We start from the raw sequence: 25,425 nt of genomic DNA on the forward strand, positions 1-25,425 counted from the left end.
GCTGAACTGTTTTCAGATTCCTGATGCTGAGAGGTTATAACTGGGCCCTTCTAATCCAGCATATGAGCTGATGATTTTTATACTGGAGCTTAAGAGGATTTGGTTAAGGGCAATTTGCAATGTTATTAACTATTTGAAAGATCTTCCTTCTGTTTTGGTTTGCAAAATCAAACCAAAAGAAACCAAAAAGCTCTACTTATATTTCATTTAACTGCTATAATTTAAATGGCCAGTTATTGGCTTGGTAGAGGGACAAAACATGTGGAAACACTTCTAGTCACTTTGTCCTTTACTAACTTTGTCTTTTTCTAAGTAAGTCCTTCCACAGAAGACTTGAAAAATCTTTGGGACATTTTTATTGATGAGTAGCAAGCATTTATTATACCATTTAAGGCATCATTTCTTGAGCACTTTCTATGAGGCAAGAACTCTGCTAATTAGCCAGGCATGGTGGCGCATGCCTGTAATCCCAGCTACTCGGGAGGCTGATGCAGAGAACTGTTTGTATCCAAGAGGCAGAGGTTGCAGTGAGCCGAGATCGTGCCATTGCACTCCAGCCTGGGCAACAGGGTGAGACTTGGTCTCAAAAAAAAAAAAAAAAAAAAAGAAAGAAAAAAAGAACTCTCTACTAAGTACTTGACATATGTTGTCTAATGTAATCCTCATTAAAAAAACACCATGAGTAGTATTACTATTCCATTTTACAGATAAGAAAACAAAAATACAGGGAAGTTAAGTCTCAAGCTCAAGGTCAATTAGCTATTAAAAACCAAGCTGTGATAGCAAATTCAAGTCTGTTTGACCTCATAATTCATGCTCTTCTATATCCATCAGTAAAACTGTACAAATTAAGGAAGAATGCCTTCCTTAGATGATTTCTCCAAGTTTTACATTAGAAACATACTACTTTCCAAGTCTATGTCAAAATATTGTTGAACTGCTTTTCCATCAATTACATGGTTCCTTACCACCATCAGCTTGATGCTCAAAATTATTTTGTGAGGCTAACCAACATGTAGTCTTTATGAAATTTATTAAATAAGTCTAAAGGAATAAGAATTCCCATGAATATAGTGCACATCCCATATTTCTTCATTTTTGAATCACTAATTTCTATTTCTATGGTTAGTTCTTCTTTGGAAATCATACATTTTACTTGAACACAAAAATTTCCCATGGGTAGAATCCTATTTTCTTTTGTCTCCAGAATAGCTGATTAACGACAGCTGAACTTTTACCTGATAAGGAAGATTATTTACATTTTAAAATCATAGGACAGAGAGACCCTGGGACCTACAGACACTATCCTAACTTCACATTGATAAAACTCAGTTTATGATGTCATTGCCCATAGGCCCTTCATCATACTGCTATAAGTCATTCAAGCCATTTGCTATTTATGTGGATAAAAAGGACATGGCATTTGATTTTCTCTTGTCCCAACTACTCGGGTAGAAAATGTTCAGGTATAATGTTACAGAAATTAATTTTCCTCAATGCACAATGTGTGCAAATAACATTTATGAGGATAATTTCTAAAATATCTACTGGACATTCATTCCCGTGCTTTTCGTGAGGTCCTGGATTTTCACTAAATCAGAAAAGGTCTGGATTCCTACCTTCAAACCAATACTATTTGGTGATATTATTGTTAAAAGATATGTTTTCTTCCTATTCTTATAAAATATGACCATTCATGGCCACAAAGGGACTCAGCCAACTGTGTCTACCTTTTGGCATGTTTCTATGCATAGAAATGTGTTATGATGAAACAGCAAGGGCAAGGAGTCCATGTACAGCAAGACGGAAAAGCTGATGGGAAATATTACCATTTTGAAAAGCTGCCAAGCAACTGATCTCATCAAATTTGAGCCTTTGCCTTTGAAGCCTGAGCAATGAGACCCTATATAGTTAAAATTATTTAATGCCAACTTTTCGCTGTTTCTATTTTCATGTTAAAGCTTCTATGTAATAATGACAATAATGAAAACAAACACCCAACATACTGGGCACTGAAGCAATTTACAATGTCTTATCACTAAATTCTCACAAAACTCTACAAGGCAGATACTATCATATTCATTTAATAAGAAAACTGAGGCCCAGAGTAACATCCCCAAGGTCACACTGGAATAATTAGATGGCAGACAAAATTACCAAGTATGGCTGATGCTACAGCCAATGCTAGTAACCACTAATCTAGATTGCTTCTGCTACTGGTATCCATATTTACAGAAATTATTCTTGTCTATCTGTTTAGGAAAGTAAACCTATTTTATGCTCTCTGATTTAAAAAGGATATAACACATTGTTGTTCATTTTACATCTCAGTTTAGCAGTCTTTTCCTAAGGCCTGTCAGGTTCATATCTATGATCTATGTAAATACATGCTCATTACAGTGTTAGTAAATCCAAAACAACATACACAAGAACATATAAAATCAGACTTAGTTCTGCTTGCTGGAATCAAATTCTTGAATTTAGAATGAGGGATGTAATTTTTGGAAATTATTTACCTACAATTACAAAAGTATTTTCATCACATTTAGCTAGCATTACCTCTGATAAAGGTAAAAAAAATATTCATGAGTACTTAATCCTAGCTCTATCACTTACTAGTTGGGTAAGTTATTTAACCTTTAAGTTTTTTAGATTTCTCATCTGTAAAACAAATATTTTATTAGTACATACCTCATAGGGTTGTTGTGAGGATTAAATGGATTAATGCCTTTTAAATGCTTAGAACTGTGTTTGGCATACCTGAACACTCAACAGGTATTACAGTAAGTCCTCACTTAATGTTGTCTCTAGGTTCTTGGAAACTGGGACTTAAAGTGAAACCACAGATTACAAAACCATCTTCTTCCTCATTGTTATAAGAAAATGACATTGAAGGAAATGGCATTGGGATCAGCTGTGCATCATTTTGCTTAAAGTCCCAGTTTCCAAGAACCTGTAGATGATGTTAAATGAGGGCTTATTATATTTACTTATTTTCTAGAAAGGCCATCTACTGTCAATCTACATCGTATTTGTTTAATTGTTTAGGGTAAATACCTGTACTTCTTTTTACTCATTCTTAACAACTAGAGGGTCCATGGTATAACATAAGAACCTTGGTTAAACAACATACTTTAAAAGCCACTATTAAGATATTTTCAGGCCGGGCGTGGTGGCTCACGCCTGTAATCCCAGCACCTTGGGAGGCTGAGGTGGGCAGATCATGAGGTCAAGAGATCGAGACCATCCTGGCCAACACGGTGAAACCGCGTCTCTACTAAAAATACAAAAATTAGCTGGGCGTGGTGGTGTGTGCCTGTAGTCCCACCTACTTGGGAGGCTGAGGCAGGAGAATCACTTGAACCCGGGAGGTGGAGGTTGCAGTGAGCCGAGATCGTGCCACTGCACTCCAGCCTGGTGACACAGCGAGACTCCATCTCAAAAAAAAAAAAAAAAAAAGAAAAAGAAAAAGAAAAAAAAGATATTTTCAAATATTTTTCTTTATATCTGTGTTTGTCACTGTGTTTAATAACAGAATGTCTCTATTTTTCTATTATATATCTAAATTTAGAATATGAATGTACAAGGAAAATATAGCAACTACATACACATTCAACTGAAAGCACATATGAAGAACTGTGTCATATCTCTTTTGCTTCTCAAAATCCTACCCATATTCTTATAATCTTAACTCTAAACTCTCTTTGAGTTTGGGAAGTTAATAGGAGAGAAATGGTGGCTAAATTCACATACTTCGAGGTAAGGGTTTTTGTGACCAAGAACAGAAATTGAACACTCTAAGGATAAAAGACTTACACAGTGCATTTTAAGGTATCACACAAGTGCTAAGAGGTTAAATTACCATTATTTCCAGAAAATGTCAAGTATGTAGTTTTTTGTACTTTAGGTTTTTTTAAAACAATATATTTCAGCAGGATTACATACTTTCGTTATCATTATTTTCAAATACAAGATAATATTGTTGTACTTGGGAGTCCAGGTAATGGGACTATTTTGTAGGTTAAATAAATAAGTTGTCATTGATTATTGCTTATGAAGGTTTGAAGTTATTTCTGTTAGGGTCGTTAGGGTCTGGGCTGAGATATTTAGACAAACCTTCAGATCTCAGACACAGGTTTGAGAAGGTACCAGGTATTTGGTGGGATGACTAGCAATAAAAATCCCTGGATGAAATGGCTATTCATCATTTAAAACCCAGCATAAATGTAATGTGTACTTATTTGATTTCCAAGGCAAACTATGAGGCTTTATTTCCTAGGCTACTACAGCACTTGGTGCACACCTTCCAACTTACCTGAAGTGACTGTGATGCATCTATTTACTTGTTTCTTCCCTTTGGGTAATTAGGATTTATGGTTTTATTCATTTCTGTGTCCCAGTGGCTGGCTGACTTTATGTATACAAGTATTAGTTGAATGACTTAACAAATAAATTGTTGGGAAAATTCTGGCCACACAGTCCTGTGCCTGACATATAGGTTTTATTATTTAACATTTAATTTTAAAAAGGTAAATACATTAAACTGCTATTTACTTGAAACAATCTTCAGGTTATACTGAGGAATCTCCAGTAAAGTATCTACAAGTATCTACATTAAGGTTATATTTGTTTCAGGTTCAAAAGTTTAAAAAAAAAAAAAAAAAAAAACTTTGGAGAATATAAGAGTGACTATAGTCAAATAAATCATATGGAGACTACACTACTGTGCACACACACAACCAAAACAAAGCACCCTACCCAATTGACACTATAGAATGCAAATGCATAATAATGTCTTTCCCTATGAAAGCAAACCCATAAAATTAGAAGAAGTGACTGCTTCACCAGATGCACAGATATCAATGTAAGGTCATAAGAAACATGAAAAAGCAAGGAAATATGACACTTTCAAAGGAACACAACTCTAGCAATACACCCCAAAGGAAAAAAAAAAAACAACTGTATGAAATGCCTGAAAAGCAATTCAAAATAATGATCCTTAAGAAAGGAAACTCAGATAGAAGAGAATACAGACAATTCAACAAAATAAGGAAAGCAATTCATGATCTGAATGAGAAATTCAATAAAAAATAGATATCATACAAAATAACCAAACAAAAATCTTAAAACTGAAGAATTCAATGAATGAAATAAAAACATACAACTGAGAACTTCAACAATAGACTAGATCAAGCTGAAGGAGGAATTTCTGAATATAAAGACAGGTCTTTTGAAATAATCCAGTCAGAAAAAAAAAAGAAAGAAAAAAGAACAAAAAAGAATAAAGAAACCCTATATGACAAATGGGACACAATAAAGTGACCAAACATTTGAATTTAAGTGTTCCAGAAGTAAATTAAATGGGCAAAAGCATAAAAAACCTATTGTAATAGTTAATATTAAGTGTCAATTTGATTGGATTGAAGGATTCAAAGTGTTGTTTCCAGGTATGTCGGTTAGGGTGTTGCCAAAGGAGATTAATATTTGAGTCAGCGAACTGGGAGAAGAAGACCCACCCTCAATGTGGGTGGCACCATCCAACTGGCTGTCAGCGTGGCTAGAAAAACCAGGCAGAAGGAGGTGGAATAAGCTGGCTTGCTAAGTCTTTCGGCTTTCATCTTTCTCCCATGCTAGATGCTTCCTGCCCTTGAATCAGACTCCAAGTTCTTCAGCCTTCGGACACAGACTGAAGGAGGCACTGTTGGCTTCTCCACTTTTGAGGCTTTGGGACCTGGACTGAGCCACTACTGTCTTCCTTACTCCTCAGCTTGCAGACAGCCTATTGTGGAAGTTCACCTTGTGATTGTGTGAGTCAATTCTGCTTCACAAACTCTCTTTCATATATACATATATCCTATTAGTTCTGTCCCTCTGGAGAACCCTGACTAATATACTATTTAACAAAATAAGAGTTAAAAAATTCCCACGTTTTGCAAGTGATATAGTCATACAAACATACAGGAAGCTCAAAGTACCCCAAAAAAGTCTTCTCCAAATCACATTATATTCAAACTGTCAAAAGTTAAAGACACAGAAAAAATTCTAAAAACAATAAGAAAAAAGTGTCAGATCACATAAAAAGAACCTCCATCAGAATAACAGTGGATTTCTCAGCAGAAACCTTACAGACCAAGAAAGAATGGGATGATATACTCAAAGTGCTGAAAGATAAAAATTGTTGGCTAATACTACTACATCCAGCAAAGCCATGATTCAGCAATGAAGGAGAAATAAAGTCTTTCCCAGATAAGCAAAGACTGAGGGAATTCATTACCACTAGACCAGGCCTAAAATAAATGCTTAAGGGAATCCTACATCTATAAGCAAAAAGACAATAATTCCATCATGGAAGCACACAAAATAATAAAGTCACTGGTAGAGTAGAAACACAAATGAGAAAGATAAATGAATCAAACCTTATCACTACAGAAAACCACCAAACTGCAAAGATAAAACAAAAAGAGAGGAAGAAAGCAACAAAGAATAAGCAAAACAATTGCCTAAATGAAGGAGTAATTCCTCCCCTATCAGTAACAACCCTGAATGTAAATGGTTTAAATTCCCCAATCAAAAGATAAAGACTGGGTGAGTGGATTAAAGAAAACAAAACGAAACAAAACAAAACAAGACCCATCTCTATACTGCATACAAGAAGCTGACTTCACCTGTAGACACACACTGACTGACAGTAAAAGGATAGAAAAAGGTATTTCATGCAAACAAAAACCAAACCAAGCATCAGTAGGTATACTTAGATAAAATAAACTTTAAGTCAAAAAATGTAAAAAGAGACAAAGAAGGTCATTATATAATGACAAAGGAATCAATTCAGCAAATGAATATAATAGATGTAAATATATATGTACCCAACACAGGAGCACCCAGAAATATAAAGCAAACCTTACTAGAGCTAAAGGGAGAGATAGACCCCTATATAATAATAGCTATGGACTTAACACCCAACTCTCAGCATTAGATAGGTCATCTAGAGAGATAATCAAAACAGAAATGTCAGACTTAAACTGCACTATGGACTAAATGGACCTAACAAACATTTACAGAACATTTCATTCAACAGCTGCAGAATATACATTCTTTTCATCAGCACAAATAACATTCTCCAGGATAGACCATATGTTAGGCCACAAGTTTCAACAAATTTCAAAAATTGAAATTCTATCAAGTATCTTTTCAGATCATAATGAAATAAAACTAGAAATCAACAGTGAGAGAAACTTTAAAAACTGTACAATTATATGGAAGTTAAACAATATGCTTCTGAACAACCAATGGGTCAATGAAAAAATTAAAAAGGAAATTTAAAAATTTATTTAAGCAAATTAAAACAGAAATACAATATACAAAAACATATGGGATACAGCAAAAGCAATACTAAGAAAGAAGTTTATAGCAAGAAATGCCTACATCAAAAAAGCAGAAAGATTTCAAATAAACAATCTAACACTGCACTTCAAAAAATTAGGAAAAAAAGAAATTGGAAAAGCAAAAATAAACTCAAAATTAGTGAAAGAAAAGAAATAATAAAGATCAGAGAAGAACTAAATGAAAGTGACAAAAAAAGAAAAAAAACAACCTACAGAAGACAAACAAAATGAAAAGTTGGTTTTCTGAAGGGTAAACAAACTATTGGCTAGACTAAGAACAGAGATTACCCAAATAAAGTCAGACATAAAAAGGAAACTTCGCAGCTGATACCACAATAATGGAAAGGAATATGAGAGACTATTCTGAACAACTATAAGCCAACAAATTAGAAAACCTAGAGAAAATGGATAAATTCCTGGACTCATATAATGTATCAAGATTGACTCAAGGAGAAATAAAAAAAAAAAACTGAACAGATCACTATCTAGTAATGAGATTGAATCAGTAATAAAAATGATCCCAACACAGAAAAGTCCGGGACCAGATGACTTCATTGTTGGCTTCATTGCTGAATTCTACCAAACTTTTAAAGAATAACTTATACCAATTATTCTCAAACTATCTGAAAAAATAGTACAGCAGGAAATTCTTCCAAACTCACTCTATGAGGCCAACAGTACGGTACTACTAAAATCCAACAAGAACAAAACTAAAGAAGAAACTACAGACCAAAAAATATCCCTCATGAACATGGATGCAAAACTTCTCAGAAAATGAAATCTAACAATACATGAAAAACATTGTATACCATTATCAAAAGAGATTTATCCCAGAGATGCAAGGATGGTTCAACATATGCAAATCAATAAATGTGATACATCAACAGAATGAAGACAAAAACCATGTAAACATCTCAATAGATACACAAAAAAAGCCACTTAATAAAATTCAACATCCCTTCATGATAAAAACTCTCAACAAAGTAGGTATAGAAAGCAATACACCTCAACACAATAGAGGCCAGATATGACAAACCCACAGCTAACATTATATTGAATGGAGAAAAGTGGAAAGCTTTTTCTCTAAAAACTGGAACAAGACAAGGATGAGCATTTTCACAACTCCTATTTAACATACTAGAAGTGCTAGCCAGAGAAATTAGATAAGATAAAGAAATAAAGGGCATTCAAATTGAAAACGAGAAAGTCAAATTGTTCCTGTTTGCAGACAACATGTTCTTATATATAGAAAAACCTAAAGACTCCACAACAAAACTCTTAGAACTGATTAACAACTTCAGAAGTTGCGGTATACAAAATCAACATACAAAAATCAGTAGTGTTTCTATATGCCAATAACAAACTATCTGAAAAAAATCAAGAATGCAATCCCCTTTATAATAGCTACAAAAATACTAAGAAAGAAAGTTAACCAAGGAAGTGAAAGATCTCTACAATGAAAACTACAAAACACTGATGAAAGAAACTGAAGAGAACACAAAAAATGGAAAGACATCACATTTTCATAGATAAGAAAAATTAATATTGTCAAAATGACTATACTACCCAAAGCAACCTACAGATTCAGTGGAATCCCTGTCAAAATACCCACGACATGCTTCACAAAAATAGAAAAAAAAGTCCAAAATTTGTATGGAACCATAAAATACCCCAAATAGCCAAAGCATTTGTGAACAAAAAGAACAAAGCTGAAGGTATCACACTGACTGACTTCAAATTATACTACAAAGCTGTAATAACCAAATCAGCATTGTACTGGTATAAAAACAGACACATAGCCCAATTATTTGATTGGAGAATTATTTGAATGGAGAATTCAGAAATAAGTCAAGTGATTTTTGACAAAGGCAATAAGAATACACACTGGGGAAAGGATAGCCTCTTCAATAAATAGGGTTGGGAAAACTGGATATCCATACTCAGAAAAATGAAACTAGAACCCTATCTCTCACCATGTACAAAATCAACTCAAAATGGATTAAACGCTTAAATATAAGACCCCAAACCATAAAACTACTAGAAGAAAACACAGGGGAAATACTTCAGGACATTGGTCTAGGCAAATATTTTTATGGCTAAGGCTTACAAGCAACAAAAGAAAAAAACAGACAGATGGGATTATATCAAACTAAAAATCTTATGTAGAGCAAAGGAAACAATTCATCTGACAGGGAACTGATATCCAGAATATGCAAGGAACTCAAACCACTCAACAGCAATAAAAGAAATATTTTTATTTAAAAATAGGCAAATGATCTGAATAGACATTTCATGAAAGCAGACACAAATGACCAAGTGGTATATAAAAATGCTTAATGTCATTTATCATTAGGGAAATGCAAACTAAAACCACAAAGAGATATCATCTCACTCCAGTTAGAATGGTTATTATCAAAAAGACAAAAATTAAGAAATGCTGGCAATGATTCGGAGAAAAAGGAGCTCTTATACAATACTGATGAGAATGTAAATTGGTACCATCATTATAGTAATTAGTATGGAGAGTCTTTAAAAAACTAAAAACAGGACTACCATATGATTCAGCATTCACATTACTGGGTATATGTCCAAAGGAAAGGAAATCAGTATGTCAAAGAGATATCTGTACTCCCATGTTTATTGCAGCATTATTCACAGTAGCTAAGATATGAAAATTAACCTATATGTCTATCAACAGATTAATGGATAAAGAAAACATGATATATATATGTATACATGAATATTATTCAGCTCTAAAAAAGAATGAAATCTTGCCATTTGCTGCAACATGAATGAACCTGGAAGATATTATGTTAAGTAAAATACGTCAGGCCCGGAAAGATAAATACTGCATGTTTGCATTCACAAGTGGGAACTAAAAACTTTGAGCTCATAGAGAGTAGAACTGTGGTTACTGGAGGCTGAGAAGGGGAGGGGTGAGTGAGAGAGGGATTTTGAAGAGACTGGTTAATAGATATAAAATTACAGCTACATGAGAGAAGTAAGCTCTGGTATTCTATAGTGCTATAGGATGGCTATAGTTAACAATAATTTATTATATAATTTCTAATAGCTAGAAGAGAAGATTTCGAATGTTCCCAGAACAAAGAAGTGATAAATGTTTAAAGTGAAGAATATGCTAATTACCCTGATTCGATCATTACCCACTGTATACATGTATCAAAATATCACTCTGTATCCCATAAATATGTACAATTATTATGTGTCAATTTTTAAAAGTTGAAAACAATACTGAAGGAAACAAATAACTCTGCTTACTTCTCTCTTTTAAGTATGTATATATTTCTTTTCTCCTAAGTTGTTTACAAAAAGATATCAAGTATTTATAGGCTATCTAAATTTTCTAATATTTAAAAAGTATTCTATTTTAGTCAGGGGAGATTTGTGGCACATGATGGCATTAGGTGCTTTAAACTGTAGTCCGAAGGGACAACCAATTTATAGCCATTCAAGTAAGAACTTAGTAAACATTTTTTAAAATACAGTCATCAGTAATCAATCACTTTCATTTGGTGACTATAATTTCTCTTAAACACTAATTACTTACTTCAACATAAGTAGAAAATAGCCAGATAATACTGGGACACAAACAAAGAAGAGTTGATATACATTACTGCCTATCCAGTAATAGGCAGTCAATTAGTATGTGTGGAATGAATGAATAAGAATAAAAATTTCATATTATTTCATGGGGCAAAGGTAGGGATAGCAAAGATTACAGGCCTCTATACTCTATATTATAGGTTTACAATATAGTAGAGGAGAAAAGTAAAGGTTCAAATATCTTCAATACTTAGCAGTTTAATTGCCACTAGAGTAGTATAGTTGAGAAGTTTATGTTAAAATATATTATTTATTCTTATGATTAAAAAGCACATGTACAGAGAATAACACAAAGTAAGATAAGTATGGCTTCTACTATTTAGGATCATTTTGGGGAAAATTTTTCTTTCATACTTATTACCAAATTGCTGAAAGGAAATAAGACATGTATATGAAGACATGTGATGACTGCTCTTTTGAGACCAAAAGAGGGAGGTATATGGCCATGACAGACAAGTGAGGGGTATGAATAGAAAGGAAGAGCTAAAAACAACTTTGCTTCTGCTCAGCTCCCATTGATCAAGTTTGAACTAATTAGCAAGGATGCTGTCCTTCCTCAAAGTATAAGCTCCTCACTAAAAATGATTAATTTGAAAAGTGGAAAGGGAGGAGCAGAGACTTTCAACTAAATCCATTCATTCTTGCAAAAGAACCACAAGCTTTACTACTTTAAGCAACTGTATCTGCAAATCTTTCAGATATACTATAACAATTTTAAGTATTTGTGACTGGGTTACTTTTTTGGTCAAGAATCAAAGATTAAAACAATCCTGTGCCCATCATAACTCTAGGTCCATTTTTACCTTAAATACAGTATGTTCAATCCGTTCTATTTAAAATCCACTTCCACTCTAATGTCAAATAAATTTTACAGATTCTTTAAAAAATACAAAAACTGAGGTGAGAATTTCCCTAGAAAATTATATTTCTTAAAATCCCTGAGGAAATGGAGTTAATTTTATTTTAAATAAGTCATGTTAACAGTAAGTATTCATTGAAAAAACAGAAAAGAAAAAAAAAAAAAACAGTTGAATTTTTCCAAACTGGCAACATCTAACACACAAGAAGTACATGTGATGCTAAAAAGATTTTTATAAATCATTATGAACTAAAATGTTACCTACTGTTCTTTCTTATCTTTTGAAAATCTAGAATAATGTTTAATATCATGTCTCATATCATGTAGAAATTCCACTTAGAAGCACATGAGAGAGACAGATCAATTATAAAGATTCAAAAGCTCCTAAGTAACTTTCACAACCCGAAAACTTATTAAAGGAAATTGAGATTCCCATGCCAGAAATATATTCTTACATAAACATAAGAGAAGAACTCTTACCATAAGTTGGGGTGCTTTCTCGTCTTCCTTGACTACTTGATCTTCCTTTTTCATATTCATAGCAATATAAGACAGTATCTTCTTCGACAATATTAAATCTCTTTCGATATTCCTGATCCAGAAATGAATTTGGTGATTCAGATCCCTTATGCACTGGCTTGCCCACCATATGTCCTCTGAGGTCTTCACAAGGAAGGTTTCCTTTTTCATCCCTAAAGAAAGGTTAGAGTCAAGGAGAAGGATGTAGAAACATGTTAGGGTAGTAAATGGCCGAGGGTCTAAAATACTAATAATTTATTCCCACACAATATATCTCCTGACCTTTCCAAACTTTCTTTGAGATTTATAGGGCAATTTGTAATTATTCTTATTTTGCTGAAAACAAAATGGTGAGTCTCAGAAAGGCTAAACAACTTGCCTCAATGTTACACAGCTAACAACTGACAGAATTTGAAATAGGCCATGAAACATTTTACTGTTGCCCAAGTCCATTTTTCACCGTACCATGTCATACATAAATTGCTTTTAGTGTTCAAGAGAGTAGGTATAATGCTAGTAAAGTTAACTTAAGTATATAGCTTTCTTCTGCCAGTTTACCTTTGCATATAAATTGCTTTTAGCATTTAAGACAGTAGGTATAATAGTAATAATGTTAACTTAAGTATAATGCTTTCTTCTGCCAGTTTACCTTAGCACATAAATTGTTTTTAGTGTTCAAGACAATAGGTATAATGGTAGTAATGTTAACTAAAGTATAATGTTTTCTTCTGCCAGTTTACCTAATTGATTCTTGGTAAAAATTTGCACTGCTTAAAAATAAAGATGTGTTTAAGAACTATCATAAGAAGCACTGTAGCCTTAGGAACCAAATTAGCGTGATATAAACTTGTATTATAAGAAATTCACACAACATGTAATTAATTTTAAATAAATCTTAATAAAAAGAATTATTCTCAGTATTCAAACTCTACGGATCTCATTTAAGAGTAAAAAGACATATTCCTAGAACTCATTCTAAATGAATATATCAAAATTTCATTATACATCAATGTTTCTTGAGGAGAGAAGGTAAAATAATTTGATAAAATACGGAGTTTAAGAATGGAATTTAGGGTGATGGCAAGTTGATTTTTTTCTTCTATAGGATTCTAGAGAAAAACATCTCTAATAATTTATGAGCTCCCTAAAACCTGTTACTCACACACTGTAATAGGTAAATTAAGCCCCAAAACTATTTTGATAGAAATAGTTCATTTGCTATTTGTTAAATTGAATCTTGTTTATTTTATGAAATGATTCACTGATTACCTATGAACTTTTTGTCAGAAAAGCTTGTCTTCTAGAACATGACTATGAATGTAAATGCAATGTTTCTCCCCTTGTGGACCATTAGTTAAATTTCTTCCCTTTTCTTAATTGTTTCTGGTTACCCTAAACAGTGCCATGAATAAATGCTGTCAAACAAGAAAAATAATTTAATTTTATGTTAAGTGATAAGACTAAAATCTTAAATTCATAGAATAAACTAAATTATAACAAGACAGATAAAAAGAACAATTTTTAAATTAATTCCTATTATACCTTTTAAAAGGGTGATGAGCTTATAAAAGTAATGTGAATTCTAAAATATGAGCCCCAGTCTGGCAAAAGCCTGTATTTCTGCTTCTGTGTGTAAATGTTTAGATTAGGTTTGTCCAAATGTAGAAAACTATATTCTCAGTATTTGAAATATGTAGAAAGTAGCAAACAACATTCTCCAGACTGACAATCAGTGAGTTTTCTTATCTGTTTAACCCATCACAAGGTGTTGTTGCCATTTACATTACCATTTACTCTTTTATTTTCTAAAATAAAAGTATTGCTTATTACCAAAATAGAACTAAATAAATAGTTTTTAGGCAATATGAAGGAAATAAATATAAAATCCAGGCAGAATTTTATTTCGGCTTGCTGAAAACTTTTCCTGAACAAATTGCCTGGTTAGTCCACTATCAAAAAGAAATTGACGCTGCAACTAGCTTGGAAGCAGCCCTAATGAATTTGTGGCACTGGAGTAAGGTTATGCCTATCTGTAAATGAACAGACCTCGCGCTATGAAGCTTGTGACATGAATGTTAATGCAGCTGAAATCAGAGGGTGATTTAGCCCTATTAATACACCATGCTATATTTATATGGAAACATCTTGTGGCAGGAAATTGAAAGGGATGGTATTTCCTACTGTATAATAACATGAGGGAGGGACCTTATATCAACAGGGTAGATTTTTAAAACAAATCTATATAGAATGCAGTAAGATACTGTTGAATTGAGAAAAGTACCAAGCAAAACCAAACTTTTCAGTAGAATGAGTAGATACATGTATTGTGTATGTAAATGTGTGTATGTGTATGTGTGTGTGTGTGTTAATATACATATTCATGTCATGAGTCCCTGGAGAATTCAATGTGTTAATTCATTCTGATGTAAAGAGTTTTTTACACCTTTCTTAATGTTGTACGTTTATGCACATAAGTAATAAATCTGTGCCTTTGCTCTAGAAAGGATTTAAGGAAGAATTAAAAGAGCATTGATTTGCTGAACTAACTTTATATTTAATGGCACACAGTAGAGTTAATAAGAGAAATTAGTGCTTAAATGTCATAGTTGCTCAAAGACCTATAAATTCTTCATTTTCATCATAGAAAAAGAAATTTGGTTAAGTATAGAAATGTACTATATATAATGATAATGAAACTGTGTATAGTCATAAGACATATAATAAAATGCCAGCCAAATTTCACTCATTTCACAAACGAGTGTTTTATCTTTTAGAGAGAAAGGCACTTTTGCAATAACTTTTTTTCTGGAATAAATGTGTTCAAAAAATTGTAACCACATGAAAAATATTCTGTCTAACTTGAAAACTAGTCCTATCATTTTTCAAGTCTGTTTTCTTTTTGAGATGAGAGAGGTTTTATTATTTGCAATCCAAATCAAACATATATGTTCACATACCACCAAAATGCCTATCCTTTATAAACAAAGTTTTTTAATATGGGGGAAAATGTTCAGAAGAATTAAACTAGGTTCGCAACATTCATCTTCAAAATGAGAAAATGGGGAAAAAATTGCCAAGGCTGTATCTATAAAAATAATCACAAATGCAAAAAGTTTTGACTGTCAACTTAACATCAAGCCAGAAAATGCAGACACTTATATAAGGCTGTGGTTCAAAGGGGCTTTGATGCATGGATTGTTCTGACTCCTATATTGAAAGATTTTATGACTGGTTAAGTAACAATTTGACTCAAAATGTATTTAGAATATTCTGTTAAATTATACACTGACCAACTAAGAATCACTTATGGCAATACAGTAAACACTATGAATTTTACGGAAAAGTATGGAGCTTTCAAGCAATACTGACAAAACAAGGGTCACTATGTTGATATTTCAATTTCACATTCTCTAATATTTTAAAAGAGCATTTTCAAGCTTTTTATTGGCTTCAATATAGAGCCTTTATAATATGTCCATCACACTCAGAAGACAGAACTGGATCATTTTACTCTTTTGTCCTCTTAAATGTATTTTAAATATTTTCTGTAGAGGAGACACTTTCTTTGTAACAAGCTCCTCACCACTGAAGAGGAAAGAACATTTTAAAACTACAGAGATTTGATAAAAATAATCTTTTGATGTTTATCTGTATATGTAGACCTCTGAAGAATAAGGCATTTTAAATAATTATTTGCACTGAAATAAAAATCTTTCCAATGAAAATGTAAACAAATCATAAAAAGTCACTTCCTGTTTGGAACACACATACTTTCACTGCTCCTCATGCAAGAGTATGTGGAAAATCTGATACTGTCTTAATAGAATTAAAATGCAACTTGCATTTTACTAGGATACTGGATGGATTTGTATATTTGCTTGTAAATTGAACAAAAGATTGTAAATTATATATTAGATTTATGAAATGTCAGCTTAGTAAACTATATCTTATAAGTCATGTTCCAATGGCTATATTTAATTCTCAAAGAACTAAAATATACATAAAACTGACTATAGTTATATTACTAGATGACAACATGGTATTTGCAGATAAACCATATTGCCATGCAGCATTTAGATCATATAATGTCAGTAAACCATCATATAGATTTCTGAAACACTAAGTGTACTAAAGAATAATGGAAATTAAACACAGGGAATTCAGTTCTTTTATATATGAAAGAAATTTAATACTAATTATGGCTTGAAAACAAGAGACCTTAAATTATTGTTTTTGAATGCAGAACTAACTTAAAAATTGAATCAAGTTTTTTGTGATTGGTATTAATGATCCCCATTTAGTGCTAGTCCTTTTCCACAATTTTTGTATTTCACAAGGCTGGATATTAGAATGCTTTTAGGAAGAATGCATTATGACATAAAGCTGTATTCTTCTACATCTGCAAGGAATTTCAGATAAGAATCAATAAATGAAATAGAGATACAGCCTCAAGAAATCTAGAAAATAGACTTTAAGAGTAATTCATTCCCTTGTAAACTCTACTTCCTGAAAGAAACATTAATTAATTAATGAAATAAAAATTTCAGATACAGGACTATTAGGGGAAAAAAGACAATCTCCCTCATAATCATTATCAAATAATATCTTCCTCATTACTTACATTTAAGAAAGCATAAAAGTCATCTATAGCATGCTTTTTTTTTTTTTTTTTAATGTATGAAATGCTTCAAAGTAACCAGAAAATTTCTGGGGCTTTTTAGCCAAAGAACCTCACTTATCCTTTGCTTATTAAAGAAATCCTAATTGTTATTTATTATTACTTTCTTCTTCTTTCCTATTATGAGATAGTATAAAATACTTAATGCACAGCAAGTATTTATATACAAATTAGTCATTATTACTATTAACCAACATGCATTCTCTATAATGGGAATGATTTTGCAGAATGTGTTCAGAATTCCTAACTGTGAGAAAATATTCAAGGTGTTCCTTGAGAATTGACTTTGCAGTTTATATGCTGTTAAGTTTACCTTTAGCTAGAAGCTGCCTAGGACAACGTGATAGTTTTATACCTGGGAATATATGGTTCTGCAGGAGGAGGGGGAATGTAGAGATCCTGGAGGGCAGAACTGTCTCTTTTGGTGGGTGTACTGATGGTGCTGGAAGGCGTGGCAACGCTGCTTGTGGGACTTCTAGGTATAAGAGGCTAGTTAAAATGAAAAAGAAAATACATACGCACACAAACAACACACAAAACAACAACAACAACAACAACAATGACACATAGTTATCATTTTAAAATTATCTATTTCTGCAAAGTTTTTGAACTTGGCTGAAATCAAGAAACATGTTATTTAGTACATGGATATTCCTTCAATCTCCAAAAACAAATAGTATGGTAAAGGTTTCCACTTCACTCCCAATTCACCTTAATCTATGGTATAACCACTGAAATACTATTTATAAAGCAAAAATACCATGCAGTGTTTCAAAATGGGAAGACTTATCTCACAGTTAGAAACTTATTTAAATTAAATTAACTTTGTCAGAATTCCACCTTTAAAAGAACAATAATGATGAGTAACTCTGAAAAGAATTAGCTCACTCACATCCTGATTGATGTATGAGAAAGCTATTTCAGATCTTCTCCCAAAAAAGATAAACCATATTTCTAGGTTAGTAAAATGTTACAGATGCTCAGAAAAGGTTACAAAAGTGGGAGTATGAAAGGCCAATACGAGAGTATTTGCTAGAAAAATGTACTTTTTTTCTGTCAAAATAAGCATAGCTGTCTTCTCAAAGCCAGTTTATGGTATATCATCAAAAGTATGGTAATTATGTAACACAATCATTTCACCATTCATAGGCACACACATTTATCTATCATTTAAAATAATCTTTAGTTGCATATATAGATCTCATTTTCAGGCCTGTATTTAAGTATTAAATAGGAGGTTATTTTCTTAAAGTTAAGAAGTTAAGATAATATACATACGGAATTAAGCAGTACATGAGGATGCATTAACTTAAGAGCACTCCCAATTCCAAGCTTCACAGCATTTGAAAATAATCTAGTGGTTTGTGAAATTATCCTGAAGTGAAACTAAAATTCACAAGTTTTATGTTTATCTTACAGATCTTAATGATTAGCTATGTATACAATTAACATATTAAAAATAAAATTTTAATGTAATCACAAACACAAAAATAATGATCACAAATGAACTGTATCTTCACATGACAAGATGTTGCCATTTTAGCCAGTATGAAAACTCTCTTAGCATATTTATATAGACTCACAGTTCTATTGTTTTAATATGCATTGCTAGACACTCAAAAAGTGGCATATTACAACTATTTTATATTGTGACAATACTTTTGTACAGATAAACAAAATTTGTTTAAAAAGCCAAGCATAAATACAATGGAAAGTACAATGTAAGTCACTGGGGTAGGCTACATAATTTAGGACTCAGTTCATGGTTTTGACCTTCCCTGTTACACAGCTCACCTTAATAGCTTGAAATCACACATCCTACCAAAATGACAGTTAAATTTTAATGTAGTGAAGTAGAAATTAAAGAAAGAGAGAGAGAAAGGGAAAAGGAATGATAATGTAATTTGGGAGTTTACAATATTCCACCTTATACGATATTTTAAAAAAGGTCAGAAGTTTTACATGTTAATTGAAGAATTGTAAGATATTATAAAATTACACAGTAAAGATTATGTTTTACTATGCTAATTTTGGCATAGGGTCCAGTTCAACTATTCCTGTCTTTTAGAAACAAAACTTGAGGCAATGGAAAATCCTGAGATTATATAGGTAATCACAGGAGTCACCTGTACTGATGAATACCATAAATCCCAAGGAAATAAATAATTATTTTATTTCTAAGGATGCATTTCATGCCTCTACAACAAATCCTTGAATGGCAGACTCAACAATACATACATACAATCACTGTGATGTGACTCTGTTTATAACTGTTTTCCTCTCTGTCAGGACATCTTGGTTTTAAATACAGATGATGCTAAACAATAAATCTGACCAAAATTTTACCATAATAGAAATGTAGCAAAGAAAACATTCATTTAACAGAATATTATTTTCCAATTCTTTTAAACAGATACACCATGAGAGAAAAACTAATATTCAGTATACTTTTAAAATGCTCTAATAGCTTTCTTACTTTTAAATATCCTAACACTGTAAATGAACTTAAAATCAAGTTCTAAAAACATAAGCATGTAAACATAATCAAACTTAAATTTTTATTGTCTTCCCTCTCTCGTGGAGTCACTATTCTATTTTGAGGACTTTTCTTCTTTACTTTTACCATCTACAGAACTAAAGATAATTTTTCCTGGTTAGTACCTACCCTTCTTCTCCCCAAACAAAAAGGAAGGAAGGAAATAGTAGCAGTTAATGGTTACAAGCACATTTTAAAATAGGTACACCTGAAGTGTGAGGTAATGACCAGGGGAATATTTTATTCTGCCTGAATTATTACCAGCATTGTCTACCTAGGGTACCTATGTCTTTTCCCTTCCAAGAAATGTAATTATTAGCCCTCAATTTCCTTCAAACTGCTATTTCTCTAGGTTTCTATTTTTAGCAAACAGTCCCTATCAATGTCATCAGTTAATGTTATTAGCCAAATTAGCACATACATAGAGGGAAAAGATTCTTAAATATGCTTAAATACATAACAGGTTTGATTATGCCATGCTGGTTCAATTAATTGAACTGGTTGAAAAAAATATTACTTCAGGGAAAAAAGAAATTAGTCAATCCTGTTGCTTAACTCATCTGGCTTGTTATTTTATTGACTGGTAAGTCACAGAAAATATTTCAACTGGTTTATCATGGAAATACTATCTGGCTCATCAGTATGCCTTGTGCCAAGTAAAGTTCATTGTAAATATTCAATATATTCAGTATATTTCTCTCTACTAATTGTGCTCTTTTTTTTTTTTTTTTTTTTTTTTTGAGACAGAGTCTCGCTCTGTAGCCCAGGCTGGAGTGCAGTGGCGGGATCTCAGCTCACTGCAAGCTCCGCCTCCCGGGTTCACGCCATTCTCCGGCCTCAGCCTCCCGAGTAGCTGGGACTACAGGCGCCCGCCACCTCGCCCGGCTATTTTTTGTATTTCTTAGTAGAGACGGGGTTTCACCATGTTAGCCAGGATGGTCTCGATCTCCTGACCTCGTGATCCACCCATCTCGGCCTCCCAAAGTGCTGGGATTACAGGCTTGAGCCACCACGCCTGGCCGAATTGTGCTCTTTTTAACAAGCTAATCCAAGCTAAATAATAAACATTCGTTTTGAGATTCATATTTAAAAATCTAGACATTAAGCGATGGAAAAATAAAGTTTAGTAAAGTACAACCTTCATGGGAAAATAAAAATAACTACTTAACCCAAAGGGGTCTTTGTGATAATTTAAAATTATAATCTCTTTAAAAATTTTCTAACTTTGGACAAAAATTGAAAGAGCAAAAACTCAAATGACTAAATGAATGAAAAAGGCATTAAAGAACATTAGAAAGACAAGTAAAATTTGACCAAATCAAGTACAGAATAAATGATGTAATTAGCTAAAATTATCAGTGAGAAATTCCTAGTTGTAACAAGAGGCATTAAAAATACACCTACCACCAATAGCCACTTAAGTTTGTGAAAATGCACAGAAAGTAACAAATTTAGCTTCCCTCAACTCAAAACACAGAATTCTTTCAGCACAGGCATATTCCTTAGATTGAAAAAAAAAATCTAATGAGGAGGATGTAATACAAAAAGATAGCTTCTCCTATCCTGGCAACATTTACTTACAATCATTTGTTTAGAATACAGTATAAGAAAAGTAGTTACTGTTGCACTACAAATAAATTTCAATTTAAGAAAAAAAGTAGAATTAAAGAGTAACATTCTTTTATCATTTTGACTTTCTCCTGTATTGACAAAATTTGAACGGAAGAAAATTAGAACTATCGACACTATGGATAAAATGGATACAATACAAGGGGATTGTTTTAGGATTACATCTTGTTATTTAAAGTAAACATGAAGCTTCAGCATAACTTGATCTTCTGTGGCATGTAATCAAGTATGATATAGATCCATTTTTGATTCCATCCAAAGGGGTTTATTTTCTGGAAGGACTTTGTCATACCATTTAGTTTTCATTTCAATGGTCCTTTTGAGATGAAGCTCTCCTTCCACATATTCAATGAGACTCCAACAGGGAAGACACATTTGCATGTATGTTGTGACTCTTGTAAAACAAGTCTATGATAGATTTCTGGGGGCACTGGCATGCATCTCTTAAAATGTCCAAATCCTAAATAAAATGATCATATGTATCTCTTCAAACATATATTTATAACCTTAGGTCAATTAAGGATAACGTACTACTGTCAATTTGCTACTGTTAGAAATCTTCTAGGTAAAACTTATATTTTTCATACTGTCAGTTTGAATGTATAAATACTTCAAAATTGTGTCCTAAAATAGGGTATGACACAAACTTTCCTCTGAATTATTAGTGATAACTTCAGCAATAATATCCTACTCATCCAGCTTAAACATCATTGGAAGATTGTGATTGCTGTAAAATAAAATTTTGTAAGCTAAAGCTTTAAATCTTCTGATGGTTCAGGTCTCACTTTAAAGCCTCTGATTGCTGAGGTCTTTTCTTTGTGTGCCCCAATTTTAACATCTCTAAGGTAACTGAGCACATATGGAAGGTATTCGTGTACCTGTGAAATCTCTATAGTCTTAAAGACCATGAGAAAAGAACTTCTATACTTAAGAAACTACATTTGACGTTGAGGTTTTCCTCAAAACATTTTACATTTTAACATCTCTGGGCAAGCATATCTTAATTTAGTTGTCCCTCTTTCTATCAAGTGACCCAGCTTTGATAGAGCTTGAATGAAACCAATGGCATAAAAACAACTCCAACGTTAAAAGATTAAAACAGTGCATTACACATTTATGTAGTTAGCTCTAAAATTCACTAATGCCAAGATCACACAGAACTTGCTTTGCCTTCCAGTGGGGAAATACCCACTGAAATACAAATAATCACATCAAGTATAAAACCTGGCCATTTATTTTATTCGCTCTTGGGAATAAACACAGACTCAAATGGATCACAATACCCCATCATTCTAGCACAGAACATTCACATAAGTCCTTACTCAGTTCAAACACATTTTTAATTCCCAACACTAGTACAAGAACATTATTTTATATTGACTCTCTAATAACCTAAGCAAACGCTTCAGAGAAAATGTATCCTGAATTTTAAGCGGCAAGAATTCATATATAATTTTGTAGTTTCTTGACCATGTAAAGAAGGTTAAATCTAATTTGGAAAATTATTGAGAATACTTTTTTCTGGCCAAGCTTTTCATAAGTAGTCAATTATTTGAAAAGAACTGAAGCAAGGGAAATACATATATTCAAAATTCTCCCACTCTCAGTTCTTTCACAGCTTTTTCTAGAATGCAAATTTATAAATACAAAAGGTTTGAGTCTCCTTTTATAAGCATATAATTTTTCCTTTCCTGTCAGAATACAGAGAAAACAAGTGTTTTTTCCGACCACAGATTTGATCAGGAAACCATATCTACCTAGGTTTAAAAATACAGATATATATGCCCAAAATATGTATTACTTATACAGCATATAACTAATAAAGACTTAAGAGTCACATTATAAAACGGCTTTTTCCATCAAATCATGAAATATTGCACATTGTATTGAGGCTAACACTAGTGTCTTTAATCCTGCATTGTCCAGCCTTATGGGCATAATTAAACAGCAACATTAAAACCGGACTTCCATTTTTTCAAATTACAGTAAACATCATTTTTGGGATGTTAACTAAAGAAAGAATGGACAATTTCTACATTATAGGTGATTATCTGTAGCCACTATTAAAATCTTGAAAGCATGTGGCTCAAAAATACAAATGTGACTTAGGTCCTTTGACTGATTTGCTTAAACACTGGTGAGCTAAAATTTGACAATTACTTACAGCTATTTACTCATTTGAGTATGTAAAACATACAGTTGTTTCTGGCTCCCAGTCAGCACAATTACATTTTTAGTTAAAATTTTATTTTCTTCTCTAGGGCCATGCCTAATACTAGTTATTGCTCTCTTTAAAACAAAACTCTCAGAAACATATACATTTTTTTGTCACTAATTTTTTTTTCAGTCACATCGACCTGCAACTTGAATATTAAATTTTATTGTTACTTATGTATTTTGATTTTCCAGAATGACTTTAATCATTCATATCTGTATGTATTTGAAATTGAATGCAATCAATATTCTCCAGTTGTTACACCAGCTGATAGACAAAATTGACTGTTATGACTCTTTTCTATTTATTTTCTGCTCAAAGTTATTTAAATGTGCTGTAAAAATGGCATCAAGGTAATGCTAAACAATAAAATTTAAATGGAAAAACACAAAATCGTACAAGTAACTATGGCATCAATTGAGAGATTTATAAATGAGAATACAATTTAGGAACATAATTATAATGTTACAGCTTGATGTTATTTTATATAAAAATGTCTTGAACAATATATGTCATTATGTTGAGAATTCCAGCACTGATCTTAGTGATCATTTCTGAGATGCATTCTCACCAAAAAAAAAAAAAAAAAAAAGCTGGGTTTTTAAATGTTTTAAAAATCATTGATTCCCAGTGATGATTCCAAGAAACATTCTTGGCAGTGTCCAGATAATTCTTCCACATATCTCTCATAAGAAGAAAGGGACACCACCCATCTATGCTCGTGGCCTACACATATTAATTTAAAACCACAAACATCTAAACATATACCTTGAGGTTTATCCACAGTTCTCTGAGGTTTTTTTTTTCTTTGAATTAGAATAAATTGATGATAAGCAATCACCATGCTTACCAAAATGCAGAAAATTAGTAGAGTGCCACTAAAAAGATGTTTTGAAAAGCAGCTCCCAGAAAGCAAGGAATCCCTGGTTTGTTTTCTTAGAATAAGAGATTCTATCTCAGATGAGACATCTCTGCTTTTTACAAATGGGTGAAAATGACAACAGAATTAAAGGTTCCAGATATTATTAAATTTGCTTGTAGTATCTGACTAAGGGATGTTTAAGTCCTTCCGTTCTATCACAAAATATTTGAGAAATCAGGAATTCATCAAAAGAGTTGCCAATTTAATGAAATGTACTAATGAAATTGCTCTGTGAGTATGAAGTTGGATTGTATCCTTTTGTTTATTTGGCTGTAATTTCATCAATGAATTTCAAAAGAAAATCCAAATCAAAACTCATCACCGTAGTTAATCAATATTGGAAGTCACTATGCTTTTAGTACTTTTAGAAATAAAACTACTACTTTAATTAAAACATGTGATATTCTTTGACAATCTTCTACCTTAGGATAGATAAGGTTGTTTTATTTGTATAGCTAAAAACAATTCCTTATAAGTTTAAAAAATTATTATTCCTTATGTTAGGATAAACTTGTTCATTAAAAAGATACATGTATTAGTGCCTACCTTCATACTACTACAAACTTTCCTATATTTTATCTATAAATGCTATCAGGTAAATTAAGCCTGGGATAGTATTTTCAAAAAGATTAAATAGACATATTGAGTTAAATAAATGCCACAGATTCTTTCCTTTTGTATCCTCTATTTTAAATAATTTTTGGTAGACTACTGGTACACCCTGTGAAAAAAGAAATAACCTCATTTCCATTTTTTCAAGTTTGAATGCTGAAGATTTATGTTTGAATGAGTTGATGGGCATTTTGGCTCCAGTGTATTTCTGCACCTACCAAAAGGAAGAATACAATAAAAATGGCACTCTTGTCTATGCAGAGGATTGTTACTACGTTTAGCAGTTACGTTTCACGTCTGAGGTAGTTCCTTAGGTACTAGGAAGAAAAGGTGACCTGAGATAAAGTAATGATTTTATGCAAAACTGCCTTCAAGATCTTCTCATCTTAGTATTTCTTTAACTTTTCCCCCTCTAGAGACAGTGTACCTTCATCCTCCAGATCCTG

The 25,425-nt window shown here is 32.4% G+C and overlaps 1 protein-coding gene across 4 annotated transcripts in view; it reads right to left on the bottom strand.

Moving 5' to 3' along the window:
* The window catches only part of CNKSR2 (connector enhancer of kinase suppressor of Ras 2), a 286,046-nt gene that overhangs the window by 105,968 nt on the left and 154,653 nt on the right, over positions 1-25,425 (bottom strand). For all 4 annotated transcript variants that reach the window (XM_011988030.1, XM_011988029.1, XM_011988032.1 and 1 more), the window contains 2 exons: positions 17,421-17,554; positions 12,349-12,560 (listed from right to left, as the gene is read on the bottom strand). In XM_011988030.1, coding sequence (XP_011843420.1) covers positions 12,349-12,560; positions 17,421-17,554 — 346 coding nt within the window. The remainder of the gene's footprint in view (positions 1-12,348; positions 12,561-17,420; positions 17,555-25,425) is intronic.

This window comes from Mandrillus leucophaeus, unplaced genomic scaffold (genome assembly GCF_000951045.1).
Source record: "Mandrillus leucophaeus isolate KB7577 unplaced genomic scaffold, Mleu.le_1.0 Scaffold321, whole genome shotgun sequence".
Lineage (NCBI taxonomy): Eukaryota > Metazoa > Chordata > Mammalia > Primates > Cercopithecidae > Mandrillus > Mandrillus leucophaeus.